An 18,097-nucleotide genomic window follows, 5' to 3' on the forward strand; every position below is an offset into this window, starting at 1 on the left:
TTGTGCTCTTGAAGATAGTGTATAGTTTTATAATTTTTGTGACTCCGTTGTGCCTGGAATTATACAATGAATGCTTTAGGGGTTTTGGGGGGTACATTTAATAATTTGAACATTAATTCTACGTGAGATTGGGTAATGATCTGAGTTTTGATATTATATTTTTGTTTTGCATTTTTCAGATAAATTTAACACATATGTGACCCTGAAAGTACAGAATGTGAAGAGCACAACTGTAGCAGTTCGAGGCGATCAACCTTCCTGGGAACAAGATTTCATGTTGTAAGTACTTCGCAGCAGCAGCATACCTGCATATTCTATAATTTTTCTAAGGTATGGCACTGTATGAAACAAACATTCTGTGCATGCCTAAGATTGACAAAAAGTGCTAACATTGTTAAATATCTTTTTGAAAACTGTAGTTACAGGAGCAAGTAAGGTGTGTGGTAGGTGAAGTATATCTTCAGTTTTTTCTTTCATAGATTCTTAATCTTTTCTTAGAGATGGATGACAAATGTGGGTAAACTCCTAATTAATTTATGAGCTTGAAAATATCTCATCAGATTTTTTCAGTGGTCAAAATTAGCATATAGTACAATTACTTAGCAGGATATTGAACATAACTTAATATTTCTTTGATTCTCAGAAGCCTTCTTGAGGAAATATGTCTGTTAGCCTATGAGACACTGTTTCTATCTACTCAAGTCATCTGCCCTAGAGTATGAAGATTCTGTGCTTAGAAACATTTTGTTTTATTTTCTGTTTTTTGTAGTGCTGGGAATTGAACCCAAGACCTCATGCATGTTAGGCAAGCACTCTACCCCTGAGCTACACCCTCAACCCCTCCTTTTATGTTACTGAGTAAAATTATCCTATGTTTATTTATTTAATTAAAATGAGTAAACATTAGTAGATTTTCTTATGTATGATAGAAAATTATATATTTTTATTTCAAACTATGGCTTTAAAAATATTTCCTCACACCCTTCCCCTTAATTTTTAGGATTTGTTTTTCTTTTCTAGGGGAGAAAAGTGTAGAAAATATCATATGGAAGGACTGGGCTAATCTCTTAACTTTTCTGAGTGCCAGTTTCCTTATCTCTAAGGGATTACTTTTCTTTCTTACCCCAGATCCTAAAGGTCTACATTACTTAAAAGGTTATACTTGCTTTTTTAAAAATTTGTTGTTGTTGTTGGACATGGACAGAATGCCTTTATTTTATTTGTTTACTTTTATGTAGTGCTAAGGGGCTAAGGATAGAACCCAGTGCCTCACACATGCTAGGAAGCGCTCTGCCACTGAGCTGCAGCCCTGGCCCCTATGCTTGCTTTTTGAGAGTAGGGGGTGAGCATGAAGCAGTCAAAGGAAAATAAGTATTGAAAGTGCTGTGAAATTTGAAATTGCTTTACGAGTTTTACAGTGCAGTTCAGAGAGGCATAGGGATGATTATTATTTGTATGGAGAAACAGTTCAGTCTGGGCTTTTAATAAACATACTGCTACTTAAAGTACCATTTAGGAAGCTTTATTGTGTAAACAGTAGTAATAGTTAAAGAGTAAGATTATAAGGGCATAGGCTAAGACAGTAGCAGAGAGGCTAGAAAGAAAGGAATGGATAGAAGTGCTAAGGAGGTAGAACTAAAAGATGTGTTGGGATGATTAAGTGGGTTGGATGCTGCTTATTAGAATGGGGTTAAGGTAAGTTTAATTATGGACCAGTTTGTCCTTAAGGTTCTTAGAGTTCAGGTAGGAGGTAGATTAAGAAGATAGTTGAAAACCTGAACCTGACACTTAGGGAATGAATGTGGTTTGGGGAAATATTTTGGTCAGTTGAAGCCATAAGCACAGATAAGAAAGCTTAAGAGAGAGAATGTGTACTGTGAAAAAAGGGACTGGGGACAGAGCCTGGAGAGCAGTAACATTAAAGAGGGAATTAAGGAGACTAAGAAGAAATGAGCAGACAGGTAGTGAAGAGCCAGGAAATGGTGGTGTAATGGGAGCAGAGGAAGAACTGGTGCTTCAAAAACAAGAAGGCCAGTGGTATCACATTACTCACTGGTTGCCTCTCTCTTATGATTATAAACCTCATTTATTCTCTTCTCAGTTGAAGTGATATGGGAGCAAGACCACCTGTTCCCTTCTTTACACATGTAATGTGCAGAGTTTATACCATTCTCTGCCTTCTATCCCACAGTGTTGTTCTGGTGTATAAAGGTAGTGATCCTTCTCTCTTCTGACCTCCAGTGCTTTCACAATTACTTCCTGTTATAACTCTTCCCAGCATGTGAAACACAGTGATCTTCTGCAGTCTCTCATCAGCATAGTTAGCTTTATTCTTACTTGTTTATTTTCCATTTGCCCATAGCAGTTCCCCTTGTAACTCTGCTGGGATATGTGTGAATTTTCTTCTGTCTCCCACATTGAGATACTGTGTGAATTGGGCCCATGGGTTTTGTTAGCTATTTTATTTTTTTGTTCCTACCCTATCCTTTCATCACTAGCAACTTTATTGCTGATCTTCTGTCTCCCTTTGTCCTTTTTCCTGCTCCCTGATATATTATGTGACAGTATCTATTATTCATTTTGTAGTTTCTCATATTATTTATATTTAATATTTCTGTGTTTTATTTTTAGACTAGATTATTTCTTATGGAGGATATCTTCACTTATCCTTGCTCTTGTATACACATATGCACATAAACTGTTGATTGAATTGATTGACAGAAAAAAGCAATTTCCCCAGGGCTCTGGGGATGAGGCATAAACAGAACTCTGACTTCTCTTAGCTGTGCCTGCTGAGCACACAGAAATAAGAGAAGAGGCTTCTTATGGAAGATATTTTTATTGTTTGAACCTTATTCCCCGGAGAGTTCTCTGAAGAACATATTTTCTTCATCTATTCAAGTCAAGCTGTTAAAGACCCCTATTTCTTTTATCTGTTGGCTCAAGATGCTTTTTAGGAGTTGCTTTGGGAATATTATATATGTATCCCTAAGCAATGTTTCTTTTCCAGATTCAAATGAAGTATACTTCAGATTTAGGGGTGTTACATGTATTTTCCAAGACTGATTAATTATGCTGAATGACTGTGTGACAAAGCCCAGTTTCCTCTCTGAACACCCTTAGTGACTGGGTAAGTCATGTCATTTGTGATTTTGAAGAGCCACAGAATTGTGGAGATAACTGGGTCTGATGTTAATGTGTCTTCCCGAAAGTACCAAGTCATATATATATTATAAGTGCTTAGCAAATACTAATTAAATGAATAAATGAACAAATGAACTCATATGAGCACATTATGTGTGTTATATGCTTTGTATATATGTGAAGGGGACAGATTTTCTTCCCATTATATATTTTCAGCACACTTGATGTGAGTTCAGTGACTATAAATCCACATCCCAAACTTGTAAAACAGAGAACTCTTACCATACAGTACATCAAGGAAGCCAGGCTTTCTCAATTGAGCACATACTTGAAACTTCTTGTAATGAATAGCTTTTGTTTCTGAAAATGTCTGTCTACTGGAATTGTCCTTTTCTAATTTTTATGGCATTCTTGCCCTTCAAATAACCTTGCATCTTTTTTTTTAAATTTATTTTTATTGTAAACAAATGGGATACATGTTGTTTCTGTTTTTACATGGAGTAACAGCATACCATTTGCATATTCATGCATTTACATAGAGTAATGATGTTTGATTCATTCCGTTATTTCCCCCCCACCTCTCTTTTCCCTCTATACAGTCCCTCCTTCCTCCATTCTTGCCCCCCTCCCACCCCCCATTACATGTCATCATCCGCTTAACCTTGCATCTTAACAAGAGCTTTCTGGAGAACATTTTTAGCATTAATATAAGTATTTTTTGCCAGGCATGGTGGTGCATGCCTGTAGTCCCTGCAGCTCAGGAGACTGAGGCAGGAGGATTGCAAGTTTGAGGCCAATCTTAGCAAACTAATGAATCCTAAGCAACTTTGCAAGGCCTTGTCTGAAAATAAGAAAAAAAGGGCTGGGGATGTGGATCAGTGATTAAGCACCCCTGGGTTCAGTCTCTGTTAAACAAAAATAAAATAAAATAAATAATTTAAGTATTTTTATGTCCCACCCTAAAATTATGATTTGTCCTTACAAGCAGATATTCTACCCATGTATGACACACTGCTTTTACATAGTGATTATCTGGCTCTTTCTGGAATGATTTCTTTTCCAGTAATTCCTCTTTGGTTGTTATTATAAGGAAACCACCATATTTATCATTATCTTGTGATAATCATTTTGTTTATAAGTGATTATGCCTGGATTAACTGATAATGAGAGTCCTCCAGGGACTGAGTGGTTTGAGGTAGCACACTCTAGTGTCCCTCACCTGCCTCTGACCACTTGTTCCCATCAAACTTATGTGTTCTCATGGGCCCTTTTACTTCTACCTAGACTCCCTTTCATAACTCTTGTAAAAAAAAAAAAAAAAAAAAAAAAGATTATCTTTCCTAAAAACTTCCTGGATATATTCCATAGGTATAAATTGGGGCACTGTTAGTATTAGCAATAAAACATATAGGACTGTCCTTAAGGGTGGAAGTTGTAGGTAGGCAGGCAAGCATGGCAGTAATGCGTTCATCACTTAGCCTTATTATTTTTTTTTTTTGGAAATTACATTATTCTAACCATGATTATATCTTCAAAGGCAAGGAGACACAGTGAGAAAGACGTTTTTCTTTCGTTCTCCAACTTTATTAACATAAAATAGGTATATAAAAAAACTGCATGAAATTAATGCATGTAATTTGGCAAGTTTGAACATACGTGTGAACTCGTGTTATTATCACCTTGATGAAAGTAATAAACATACATCACCTCTAGCAGTTCCGTGTCCCTCACCCTTTTTGCTAGGAACACTTGACATGAAATCTACCCTCATAACAAATTTTTAGGTGTGTAATGCCTTATCTTTAATTATATGTATACGTATAACACAGGTAACTATGTCATATAGCAAGTCTCAGGAATGTACTCTCCTTTTTCTTTTCTTTTTCTTTTTTCTTTCTCTCTCTTTTTTTTTTTTTTACCACGTCATGGTGATTGAATCCAGGGGCACTTTACCACTGAGCTATATCCCCAGTCCTTCCTTTTTCTTCCTTCCTAACTTCCATCCTTTCTTTATTGTGGTGCTGGGACTCAAACCCAGTGCCTTACATATACTAGGCAAGTGCTTTACCATTAGGAACTACATCCCCAGCATCCCAACCTTTTTATTTTTTATTTTGAAATAGGGTCTCACTGAGTTGTTAAGGTAGCCCTCAAACTTGTTATCCTCTTGCATCAGCTTTCGGAATCTCTGGGATTACAGGTGTGTGCCACCATGCTCAACTGGGGCTTACTCATCATGAATAATGAACTAAAGCATTTTTTTGTGGATACCTTAACATAGATTTCTGGGAACCTAAAGAATGAATGAAGCATACTGGGACGTTTTGATTTTTCCCTAAGACAGGATTCTGGGAGAGAAAGTATTTAGGATTAGTAAAATAGGAAATGTAGCAATTCGTTTCAATTATCTGGCTTTCCTCTAAGGACTTTCTTCTTTTCTCTAGTGAGATCAGTCGCCTGGACCTGGGTCTAAGTGTGGAGGTATGGAACAAAGGACTGATCTGGGACACCATGGTGGGGACTGTGTGGATTGCATTGAAGACAATTCGCCAGTCAGATGAGGTTAGTCAATATATTAACTGTTTGGAGGTATGATTATAGCTCTTGGTTTTTCTCATCTTGGCTCCACATCAGCTGAAATTCATCCATGCAACTCAGATTACTCTTTTCCCTTTGTAATTAGAGGGTTTAGGACCTGCCTATTCCCATCTTCACCCAGAGGGTCATATGATTGTATTTTAAGTCTGCTCTTCCATATGTCCCAATACTGAATTCAGAGGTACCAAAACACCTCCTTAGCCTCACCTGGGTGGTATCCATATATGGTGCCTACATTCTCCTCTAAGACACTGTCCTAAGCATAATAAAATTCCTTAGGTAACTGCCTGGGGTCCTGTCTTTTGCTTTTTTTATTTGAATCACATAGGGAACTGGTTTCAGTTCTCTTCTTCTGCATGTAACCCTACCAGAATTTAAAGAACTACCAGGCTTAGCAATTGCTATTCACATGGTCTCTATGCATTATTTCCTGAATTGAACTCCCATTCTGCTTTCCCTGTTTAGAATTTAACTCAGATAGCATAATTTCCCCATATATATTCACTTTGTATTAGAAGCTATTATGTTCCTATTTGGTTTTCACATGAACTATGTGTTTTTTCCAGGAGTGGGAAAGTTGAACATATTGCCTTCATTTTCTTTTATTTCTGGTTAAATCTCTACTCCCTCAGGCAGATGGGCAGTTCATTTTCATTGCATCTCTTATTTAGTTTTGTTTAACTAGTAATGTCAGTAGCTCTTTATTGATGACAGAGACATCATTAAGTGACACAGTCATTAAGAATTATGCAGATTAGATATTGATCCATGGGATGCTTAGTTTTAGAGTTTGGTACTTCAGAAGTTCTGTCCTTAGTGGACCTGAAGAGAGCTAAACATAATAAAGGCTGCTGTCCTTACTAAAGTTGGAGAACAGAAGTCTGTATGCAGCACAGGCAGGTGGCAACAGTGGTATGTGTGCCTTATCAGGATGTAAGTGGCCCTCAGAAGCTCTCTAAAAGGGAAAAAAGGATAAAAACAACTGGCTGTTGAACGAAGAGGGGAGCCAAGAAAGATTAAAGTTTAATTTTGAATTTCTGTTTCCTAGGAAGGGCCTGGTGAGTGGTCTACATTGGAGGCAGAGACATTAATGAAAGACGATGAGATCTGTGGAACTAAAAACCCAACTCCTCATAAAATCTTGCTTGATACAAGATTTGAGTTGCCTTTTGGTGAGTCTTTTTGATGAGATTTTTAAAAATCACTTAATACTTTTCACCATATTATGTGAGATTGTGGCTAGTTGTTTCATTAATGTATATCTTGTCTTCTCAGCCATTTCCTTTGAGAACATCTATCTTCATCTCTATGCCCCATGACACCTAGCCTAGGGCAAGGGTGCAGAGCAGAGTCTAGAAGGTGGTCATTAAAAATCCACACTGAAAAAACATACTGTTCAAGTCATTTAGTTTTCTGTGACTATTAGAATCACTTATGAAATATCTGCTTGTTAGATTTTCTTTTGAAATATTTTAACATTTAATATCTTGAAGTAAATGTATGCCCTATGATTTATTAATTTAAAAGAACACTGATAAATGGAATGGTATCTTCATTTTAAACAAATTTTAAAATCCCAAAAAAATACATGCTTCTGATAAAAATTCAAATAATAAGGACATGTAGGTGAATAAAAATTAAAGTTTCTTTCTACTTTCTTTCACCTCCTTTCTAGTCACCTGAGATAAAGCACTAGTAAATTTTTTGTGTCTTGGTTTAGACACAAGATTTTCTAGAAATTTATTTTGGCTAAATTTGGATCACACTTTCTATCCCATATATTTATTGTGGCATATAATGTTGTATAAACTACTTTTTTGGTATATATTTGGGACATTATTCCATGTTATACTTTAAGAACTATCTTGCTAATCTGAAAAGCTACCTTTACTATATTTTATTCTGGTAATCCTTTACTAATTGACATGTAGTTTGTTTCCAGTTTTTTATGTTATATATTGCTATAACTAATAACTTTACATATCTATTCCCATTATGAGTCTAGGATTAGTACATTAAAGTAGAATTATAAGGCCAAAGGGCATGTACTTTATTGTTTTTCATAGGTACTGCAAAGTTACTTGTTAAAAAGGTTGCAGAATTTATACTTTTACCCATTGGTTGATGAGTATTTACTTCTGCACATCCTTGTCAACATTTTGTATATCCCAGTTTCTAACCTTTGTCTATCTAATTGGTTTAAATGGTTTCTTGTTTCAGTTGAATTCTATTGGTGTGATTTTAATTTTTATTGTTCACATTATTGATATTCACATATACTATTTTTATTGCTACTCTTTTATAATTTCAGTTTATTTAGGTCTTAGATTCTGTGGTGATTTAAGCTAAAAATCACGTGATTTTTCTAGCTAGCTCAAAAACAACTGAATTCAGAACAGTTATATACTTCAGAAAAATAGAAAGGAAAACTTTCTTGTGAAACTGTAGGCTAAGAAAAGCAATTGGAGTTCTTGCTTTTAGCTTAGTTGCTTTTATTTTTAGTTATATTCTTGACTGTACCAATCTGGAATGGAATTTCCATCTTGAGCTGGGAGGGAGACAAGGGCAAGTGGGTCTTGGTTTATATCCCACAGACATTGACTGTTTTCAAAAAAGTTTAGTAGATTTTCTTCAATAAATATTTCTTCAGATGCTGTTGTTCTAGGAACATTTCCAGAGACTTTAAATGGTTGTTTTTAAATGTATATAAATAATTTTGCTAGGGAACATGTTTTTGGAGCTGCTTACACTGTTAGGTTAGGAGTACATTCATCTCTGTGCATTTTAAACAAATGTTCCTCTGTTTCACTACTGTATCATTTATATTCGGTTATATATAGCAGATTTTTAATTTCTTGAGGTCCTTCTGTAGTTTTTTTTGGTATGTCTAGTGTTTACTTGGTATGTAATAGTGACTAATGGCTATTTGAATAAATGCTTAGGTAAAAACTTAGATAAGTAAAAAGTCTATTTTTCACTGGTGTTAATGCAAATGTGCCTTTGACCCCAATGATATAAAACTCTGACCTCAATGATTACACTTTGGCCCTAATGATAGCTAGCTTGGGTTACAGTTTTCAAAAACTTAATGTCCTGGAGCTGGGTAAGAGGAGGAACTGGAAGGAAGGAGAAGACAAGGAGAAGATGAGTGGCAGAGGGAGGAAGGAGCTACAGAGGAAGAGGAGGAGCTGGGAGAGCAGGGAGTCCAGGAAGAGGAGCTGGGAAGGAGCCCAGTGCCACTGCTATCCTAGGTCCTGTCATTTTTTCTGAGTATTTTTGTATCCCTGCTTGTATAGTTACTTTTGTCAGAGGTACTGCTATTTCTATTATCCTCTCACCCCTAATCATGATACAGGTATTTTAATTTATTAAATGTGATGCATATCACCTCAAAAAAGGGTCTCAACAGGGCATGGTGGTACATGCCTATAATCTCAGCTGCTTGGAAGACTGAAGCAGAATCACAAGTTTAAAGCCAGCCTCAGCAACTTAGAAAGACCCTGTGTCTAAATAAATAAAAAAGGATAGGGATGTGTCTCAGTGGTTAAGCTCTTCTGGGTTTAATCCACAGTATCAAAAAACAAACAAACAAAAAAAAGGGTGTCAAACTCATCCATCATCCAGCCAGCCAGCCTGCATGCTGCTTGTTGAAAGTGCTGCAGTGGGGGGCTGGGGAGATAGCTCAGTCGGTAGAGTGCTTGCCTTATATGCACAAGGCCCTGGGTTCGATCCCCAGCACCCCTAAAAAAAAAAAGAAAAAGAAAAAGAAAGTGCTGCAGTTTTTACACACGCCTCCAGCTGGACCCCAGTGATGCTCTCCTTTCCTACTGCCCCTTTCCTTCTTGATGTTTTATTTTTATGATTTTATCCAAAACCAATTAAGAAAAAGTTGTGGACTTGAACTCGCGACTGTAAATGTGAGTTGTTCACAAGTATGCAGGACCTTGATCAAAACTGACTATGCACTGCACCACACTTAAGCATGAACAAAAGCTGCAGAGCAGGGCACTGGGAGACTTGGTCAGAGGGCACACACCTTCAGCTCTGAGTAAGCATTGAAGAAACAATGGGCAAAGAAGGGCCATGTTTAGCAAAAGTGTACCCCTATGCTTGAAATCGACTGAGAGGAGGTCTTCGTTGTTCACACACACACACACACACACACACACACACACACACACACACGGTGACTCTGGAACAGGGGGTATGTGGGTTAGTGTGAATGTGGTCATTATTTCACTATTCATACATTTATCAAAACTTTGTGTTATACTTCCTAAATGTATGCAGATTTTGTCAGCAAAACCTCAATAACCTCAGAATTAAAAAAAAAAATCTATTTCTAAATTTCTTATGGGTCAAATAATCAATCAAAAGTATTTAATACTTTCTAAATTTTTATTTACTTTTTTTCATATTTTACTTTTTTTTTTTTTAAATCTGAAAATAGATTCTTTCTTGAGTCTTGAGTCCAGAATACATCTGGGTAATTTTTTCTTTCTTTTTTCTGTGCCTGGGGCAAAGGTTTCAGAGAAACACATTTCCAATATTTTTAAGAGTTTTTTTTTTTTTTTTTTGAGGGAATGGGGAGGTTGCTCAGTGGTAGAGTGATTGCTTAGCATTCATGAGGCCTTGGGTTCAGTTCCTAGTAGGTTCAGAGGTTCAGTCCACAGTCAGTCAACTCCTTGGCTCTGGGCCCAAGGAGAATGTCATGGAGGAAGGGTGTGCCAGGAGATGATGCCCAGGAGAAAGGACTGTTGGTTATTTGTTTTATTTTATTTTTCGTACTGGGAATTGAACCAAGGGGGACTTAACCACTGAGCCACATCCCTAGCCCTTTTTAAAAATATATTTTATTTAGAGACAGGATCTGACTAAGTTGCTAAGGCTGGCATTGAACTCATGATCCTCTTGCCTCAGCCTCCAGGCCTCTGGGTTTGCAGGCATGTGTCACCCACCCAGCTGAGACTGTTGATTTTTGAGATGGGGTCTCAGTATGTTGCCCAGTCCAGCCTCCAACTCCTGAGGTTAAGTTGATCTGCCTCAGTCTCCCCAGTGGCTGGGAGTATAGGTGCACACTACCACAATCAGCTAAATATTTTAATTGAATTATTATAAAAGCACATATCAAAACTTACAGAGTGTGGTTAATATTGAGTCCCTGATAACCATCATTCTGCTTCTTGTTACTATAAGTTTGACATTTTTTAGGTTCCACATATAAATGAAACCATGCAGTAGTACTCGTCTTTCTGTATCTGGTTTGTTTTGCTGAGCATATGTCTTCTTTTTTTCCTGTTTATTTGTTTTGTTTTTTGACTGAGATAATGCTTCAAGGTTCCTCTATGTTGTTGCAAATGGCAGGATTATTTTTTTTCTTTTTAAGGCCAAATAACACTTCATTCTCTGCGTTTGCCACCTTTTCTTTATCCATTCATCTGGTGGTAGATGCTTGCATTGGTGCCACATCTTGTCTGTTGTGAATAATGCTCTTATGATCCTGTCAATGTAGATGTCTCTTCAAGACTGATTTTTGCTGGGCATAGTGGCACATGCCTGTCATCCCAGGTACTGGGGAGGCTGAGGCTGGAGGGTTGCAAGTGCAAGTCCAACTTGGGCAACTTAGCAGGACCCTGTTTCAAAATAGAAAGTGAAATGAGGTTGCACTGTGGCTCAGTGGTAGAGTGCCACTCGGTTCAATCCACAGTAAAAAGAAAAATAAAAACTGTTCTTTAGTTCCTGTGGCTGTTTCCAGTAGTGGGATTACTGGATCATAAGGTTGTTCTATGTTTTAATATTTTGTGGAAACTCCACACTGTTTTCCATGTAGGTACCAATTTACATTCCCAGCAAAAGTGTCCAAGGATTCCCTTCTTCATGTCCCTTTCTAAACTACAGCCATTCTAACAGGCATGAGGCAGTTATCTCATTGTGGTTGATTTGCCATTCTCTGAAGATTAGTGACCTTGAGTACCTCTTCATATACCAGCTGGGTTCTTCCATCTTTGGAGAAATGTCTACCCAGGTCTGTGTTAATCCTCTTTCCATCATTGTGATAAAATGCTTTAAAAAAAATCAACTTAGAGGAAGAAAATTTCATCTTGGCTCACATTTCAGAGGTCGCAGTCCACAGGCACATGGTTCCATTGATGCTAGACCTGTGGAGAGGCAGCCACCATGGAGAGAAGTGCGTGGGGAACAGAGCTGCTCACCTCTGGTGGCCAGGAAACAGCGAGGAAGGGGCCAGGGCAGGAAGCAGGAAGATTGAGAATTCAAGGCTAGCCTGGGCATCACAGTGAGACCCACTTTTTCTTTTTTTCTCAAAAAGAAAGAAAAGTGACTACTGCTAGAGGTCACATACTAGTCAGTACATCAAGGGTCTCCCTCTGGCTTTGCCACAGACAAAACCTGACATGAGGCCATGATGGCAACAGTTGCCTAGGTTACTTGTGGGGACGTGAAGGCTGTTCTTATTGACACCACTGGCTTTACTCATGCCTCCACGTGTCTAATGGGTAACTTCTTTGACCTCAGAGGGCTGAGAACTCCTTCATATTGGCTAACATCGCTGTGTTCTGAACATGTGTCCCTTGAGGGGCTACGAAGGTGGATTACTTATGTGCAGGCTATTGATGCCTTCACTTCTAGCCATGTCCCCACACCTCAGACCACTCTGCTTCTTTACCACATAAATAACTCCAAACTGGGACTGGGAATGTGGCTGAGTGGTAGAGTGCTTGCTTGGCATGTGTGAAGCTTTGGGTTCTATCTCAGCACTGGGAAAACAAAAACCAAACACTATAGCAAACACTCAGGTTACAGGTGTAACTCAGTAGTAGACTATTTACCTAGCATGCACAAAGCCCTGGGTTCAATTCCCTGGGGAGAAAAAGTTCCCAAACCCTCCTGAGTGGGGCAGAGTTGAGCCCTGATCTCCCACTGAAATCAGGAGGTAGAGATAAGGTCAGGCAAATAGGGAAAAGGACCCTGGGCAACTTCCTGAACAGCCCAGGATAAACTACAGCAGCAAGCTTTTGCTGAGAAACTCGTAAAAATGTTTTGTTTTTCTTTTCTTTTTGGGGGGTACTAGGGATTGAACTCAGGGGCATGCGACCACTGAGTCACATCCCCAGCCCTATTTTGTATTTTATGTAGAGACAGGGTCTCGCTGAGTTCCTTTGAGCCTAAGTTGCTGGGATTGATTTTGAACTGGTGATCCTCCTGCCTCAGCCTCCAGAGCCAGTGGGATTACAGGCATGTGCCACCGCACCAGGCTGTTTTATCTTTTTAATTGGGACACACGTGAACCTGGCACCGTGGTGCAGACTTGTAATACAGTGACTTGGGAGGCTGAGGCAGGAGGATTGCAAGTTCAAAGCCAGCCTCAGCAGTTTATTGAGTCCCTACCTCAAAATAAAAAGAAATTAAAAGGGCTGCAGTTCAGTGGTTAAGCACCCTGGTGTTCAATCCCTGGTACCAAATAAAATAAAATAAGTGGGGACACAATAGACCTGGGAGTTCATGGCCTCTCCAAAGATGGAAAAACTTCTGATCAACATTTTGATTGAACTAAGGGCTACATAAATACCTCCTGGACACTGAGTGCCTTACCCAGAATTGGGCCAGGCTGACCTCCTGAACCTATAGACTCATATAAACCTCTAGATGATAGCGATCCTCTGGCAACCCTCTTGGTTCCCCTCCCAGCCACAGGAACTTTAATAAATTTTTACACTGTTCTCCCCACTCCCCCCAAAATTTAATAATCCTTTAAAAATTTTAGAAGAAAAAGTTTAGCTTATTATACCCCATATTTAAAATTTTTTTTTTAGTTATAGATGGGCACAATACTTTTTAAAAAAAATTTATATATTTTTATAGATGGACACAATACCTTTATTTTATTTATTTTTATGTGGTGCTGAGGATTGAACCCAGTGCCTCACATGTGCCAGGCAAGCGCTCTACCACTGAGCCACAACCCTAGCCCCAACACAATACCTTTTTTAAAATTTATTTTTATGTGGTGCTGAGGATCGAACCCAGTGCCGCACACATGCTAGGCAATTGCTTTACCACTGAACTGCAACCCCAGCCCAGCATACCATATTTTGACAAAGTAATTTTCTTTCAGATAATACAGAAACCTGTGGAACCAGTTATATGGAGCATGCCTGTAATCCCAGCTACCTGGGAGGCTGAGGCAGGAGGACCACAAGTTTGAAGCCAGCCTGGCAACTTAGTGAGACCCTATCTCAAAATAAAAAGTAATTTTTTAAAAAATAAAAGAAATCTGCTATTTAAAATCCCATTAATCTGTGAGAATTTATAAAATTTCCTGTGTGAACTATGTAAAGCCAGCGTGGTACACAAGTAGGTCTTATAGCACCAGCATCAGGAAAACTTGTAGGCAGAATTGCACAAAACATTGCTCAGTGTCTCAACCACTACAGTTTGGTGAGTAATGAAAAATAAAAAATAAAATAAAAAGAATATGGTACTTGAAATTATATTGACCACGGTTGAATCATGACTCATCTGTTTATGAACTGAGCAACTGTGGAAAAATTATTTAACCTTTCTGGTCTTTAGGTTCATCTTCAAAATAGAAAAATGGGAATAATAGTACACTATATTGTTTTCGTGAAGACACAAGATAATGTTCATGGCAAGGACCAAGTCACCAGCAAAATTCATCTATCACTACCACCTTTCAAACATAGTTATTTGATAAAGTATTATCTGCTGATGATTGAACTATTACTAGCTGATGTGATTTTTTTTTTTTTTTTAATGATAGATATCCCAGAGGAGGAAGCCAGATATTGGACCTACAAATTGGAGCAAATCAATGCCTTGGGAGCTGATAATGAGGTAGGAACTGCTTTATTTGCAACATACAAAGTGTATCAGAGATTTTCCCCATTTGCAATATGCAAATGAAGCATATTTGTATGTTGTCCAAGAAGGGGCCCAAGAGCATGTCATCCTGAAGAATGAAGTAACAGATTGCAATAAAGTTAGAGAACAGCTAAAAGATAGCCTGAAATTTCACTAGAAAGCTCCATTTCCCACTTATTTCTCACCGTCTAAAGGACAGTGGGACAAGTCTGACTCAGACTGTTGAAGAGGGAGATGGTCCTAGGGAATCTGTCTTCTTTTGTTACACAAATGAGCAGAAGGTATTTTTTCTGTTTCCTTTCAGATTTTCAAATATTATCCTTATTTGTGTACTCTTTTTAGAGATGTTTAGACTATTGCATTTGTTGTTTGATCCTGCTGTCATAACTTATCTTTGGAGATGAATCTTGTGTGAAGAAGAAAACACAATTCAATCTGGAGGCATCAGGAATGGGGAATTTTTTTGTTACTGGTGGTGCAAGAGAAAGATAAATATATTTGTTTACTTTTGGATATATTGGGCTATTAAAAACAAGGCTTATTATAAGAATTTGAATGGCAGAAGATAATTCAGTGGAAATGTCTAGAAATGGCTTCATGAGAAAATCTGGAGCTCAGGTTGAATGGGGTAGGGAGCTGTAGGCATGCAGTTTGGATTCATTAACCTGTGGGTAGCAACTGAAGTCAGCAGTGGAAAAACTTGTTTAGGCAGAGCTTGAGAGAGTATTAAAGAAGAACAAAACTTTGGGAAACATTAAATATATAATCCTGGGAAATAAAAGGAACAGAGAAAGAGCTGCCTAAAATTGAGAGAGTAGGGAAGATTCATGGAACAAAGGGAACAAATGAAAGTTATGGGACAAAGAAAAAAGAAATTCAAGGTAGAGATTCTTGATAGTATCGCATGTTCAAAGAAAATGAATTCTGAAAAAGAGTCATTGGATTTGATGATTAACAACCAGTATCCATTCATAGACATTCATAGAAGCCATAATGCTATGGTTTGATGACTGTGTTAGTTTCCTAAGGCTGCCATGAAGTACTGCAAATTCTGTGACTAAAAGCAACTGAAATTTATTCTTTTACAGCTCTGAAGGCTGGAAGTCTGAAATCCAGGTGTTGGCAGGGTCAGTTCATTTCAGTCTAGAGGTTCAGAGGAGAAACCTTCTATTCCTCTCTCCTGTCTTTAATGGCAGTTATTGCTGTTCTTTGGCTTTAGATGCATCCTTCTAATCTCAGCCTCTGTTGACACATGCATCTGTGTGTTTTCCATATGTCTGCAGGTCTGTGTTCAAGTTTTCATTCTTCTTATAAGGATACCAGTCATAGGATTAGTTTGATTACATCTGCAAAGACTTTAATTCCGAAAAAGGGTCAGAACTTTAACATATCTTGTGTGAGTGTGTGTGTGTTGCTAGGGATCAAATCATGGCCTCATGCTCGTCAGGCAAGAGCTCTACCACTGAGCCACATTTCCAGCCCTCAATTTACCTTTTGTGGGGGAAACAATGTAATCCATAGTGAGTTAAATGAAAGGTATAGAAATGAAATTTGGGACAAGTAACAACTACTCTTGTTTTGGGTACTGGGGATTGAAACCAGGGGTACATCTCCAGCTCAAAACTACCCTGTTTTTCTTTAACAACTTTATTGGAATATAATTCATGCAGATCATATAGTTCACCCATTTGAAGTGTGTGGTTCAATGACTTTTAGAATATTCAGAGTTACACATCCATCCCCATCACGAATTTTGAACTTTTAATTTTTTTTTTTTTTTTTTTTTTTTTGGTACTGGTGATTGAACCCAGTGGGACTTAACCACTGAGCCACATCCCAATCCTTTTATTTTTTATTTTGAGACACCAAGTTGCTTAGGGCCTCAATAAATTGCTGAGGCTGGTCCCAAACTTGCAACCTTCTTGCCTCAGCCTCCCAAGTCACTGGGATTACAGGCATATGCCACCATGCCTGGCTAAATTTTGAACATTTTTATTACTCCATTAAAAAAAACAAAAACAAACAAACAAAACTCTTTGCCCTTAGACATTACTCTCCAATCCCATACTCCTTAGCCCTAGACAACCACTAGTCTACCTTCTGGTTTTCTACATTGACCTATTCTGGACATTTAATGTAAATAGAATCATATAATATGTGTGCCTTTGTTCACTGTCTCCCTTCAATAAGCTTAATGTTTTCAAGCTTTCATCTATGTTGTGATAAGTAACAGGACTTCATTCCTTTGCCAAATAGCATTCCATTGTACAGATATACTATGTTCTGTTTATTCATTTAAGAGTTGAGGGACAGTTGAGTCGTTTATACTTTTTAGTTGTTATAGATAATATTGCTGTGAACATACACATACAAAATTTTGTGTGGACATACATTTTCATTTCTCTTGGATATGGACCTGATGGTGGAATTTCTGGGTCAGATGGTAACTCTATGCTGAACCGTTTGTTGGAGAGACTGCCAGACTGTGACATTTTCCATTCCTATTGTGAGTGTATAAGGATTTTAGGTTTCGCACATTCTTTTCGATACTTATTATTTTTTTTTATTATTACCACCCTAGTGGGTATGAAGTGGTATTTCATTGTGATTGTTACTCCATTTAAAAACTTTTCTAATGGAAATTTTCAAACATGAAAAAAATATAGAATTACTCTCCCTTTTTTTTTGTTGGAATAAAAATAGTATGTGTATCTCTAACAGATAATGCCTTTAAAAAATAACCACAGTGCCATTATCCCATTGAATTAACAATAATTTCTTAACATCATCTAATACATAGTAGGAGTTCAAATTTCCTTTTTATAGTTGATTTGTTCAATATTAAGCAAAAAGTACACACTTGGTTTTTTTGTCTCTTAAATTATTCTTATTGTGTAACTGTTAAGTTTCCCTAGTTTTGTAGAACTCCATACATTCTGGATTTATCTGATTGTGTCCCTAAGGTTTCATTTTTCATGTTCTTTCATTCCTTTTATTTCCTTTAAGCTGATAACTATATCTAGTAGTTTGAGGTTTAGATTGAGATTTAGACTGAAGTTCATCTTTGGGGGTAGGCAGTTGCTGTCTTATCTTACTTTTAGCATTAAAATTTGACAAGACTTCAAATACTGTCAGCCTATTTTATTCATTATAAAATTCTTCCATCAGTCTTTCACCCAATGCTTTTAGCAGTAAATAACGATCATTATTTTATTAGGGCTTTCAAAAGGATGCTTTTTTTCCTATTTGTATATTAGTCTTTCAGAATTTATTAATTATGATTTGTCTACAAATAGAGCTTTTTTTTTTTTTTTAACAGCTATTTGATTTGCTTGAAATATAGTCTGTTAGTCACCTTTAGATAGCTAAATTACCTTGGCTAAATCAACTTAAAGGAGGAAAGATTTATTTTGGCTTCCCATTTCAGAAGTTTTAGTCCATGGTCACTTGGTCA

The 18,097-nt window shown here is 37.5% G+C and overlaps 1 protein-coding gene across 7 annotated transcripts in view; it reads left to right on the forward strand.

Annotated features, from left to right (window-relative positions):
• The window catches only part of UNC13B (unc-13 homolog B), a 222,661-nt gene that overhangs the window by 58,397 nt on the left and 146,167 nt on the right, over positions 1-18,097 (forward strand). For all 7 annotated transcript variants that reach the window (XM_079112448.1, XM_079112452.1, XM_079112454.1 and 4 more), the window contains exons 3-6: positions 180-279; positions 5,589-5,706; positions 6,791-6,914; positions 14,543-14,616. In XM_079112448.1, coding sequence (XP_078968574.1) covers positions 180-279; positions 5,589-5,706; positions 6,791-6,914; positions 14,543-14,616 — 416 coding nt within the window. The remainder of the gene's footprint in view (positions 1-179; positions 280-5,588; positions 5,707-6,790; positions 6,915-14,542; positions 14,617-18,097) is intronic.

The sequence above is a fragment of the Sciurus vulgaris genome (assembly GCF_902686455.1).
Source record: "Sciurus vulgaris genome assembly, chromosome: 15".
In the NCBI taxonomy this organism is placed as follows: domain Eukaryota; kingdom Metazoa; phylum Chordata; class Mammalia; order Rodentia; family Sciuridae; genus Sciurus; species Sciurus vulgaris.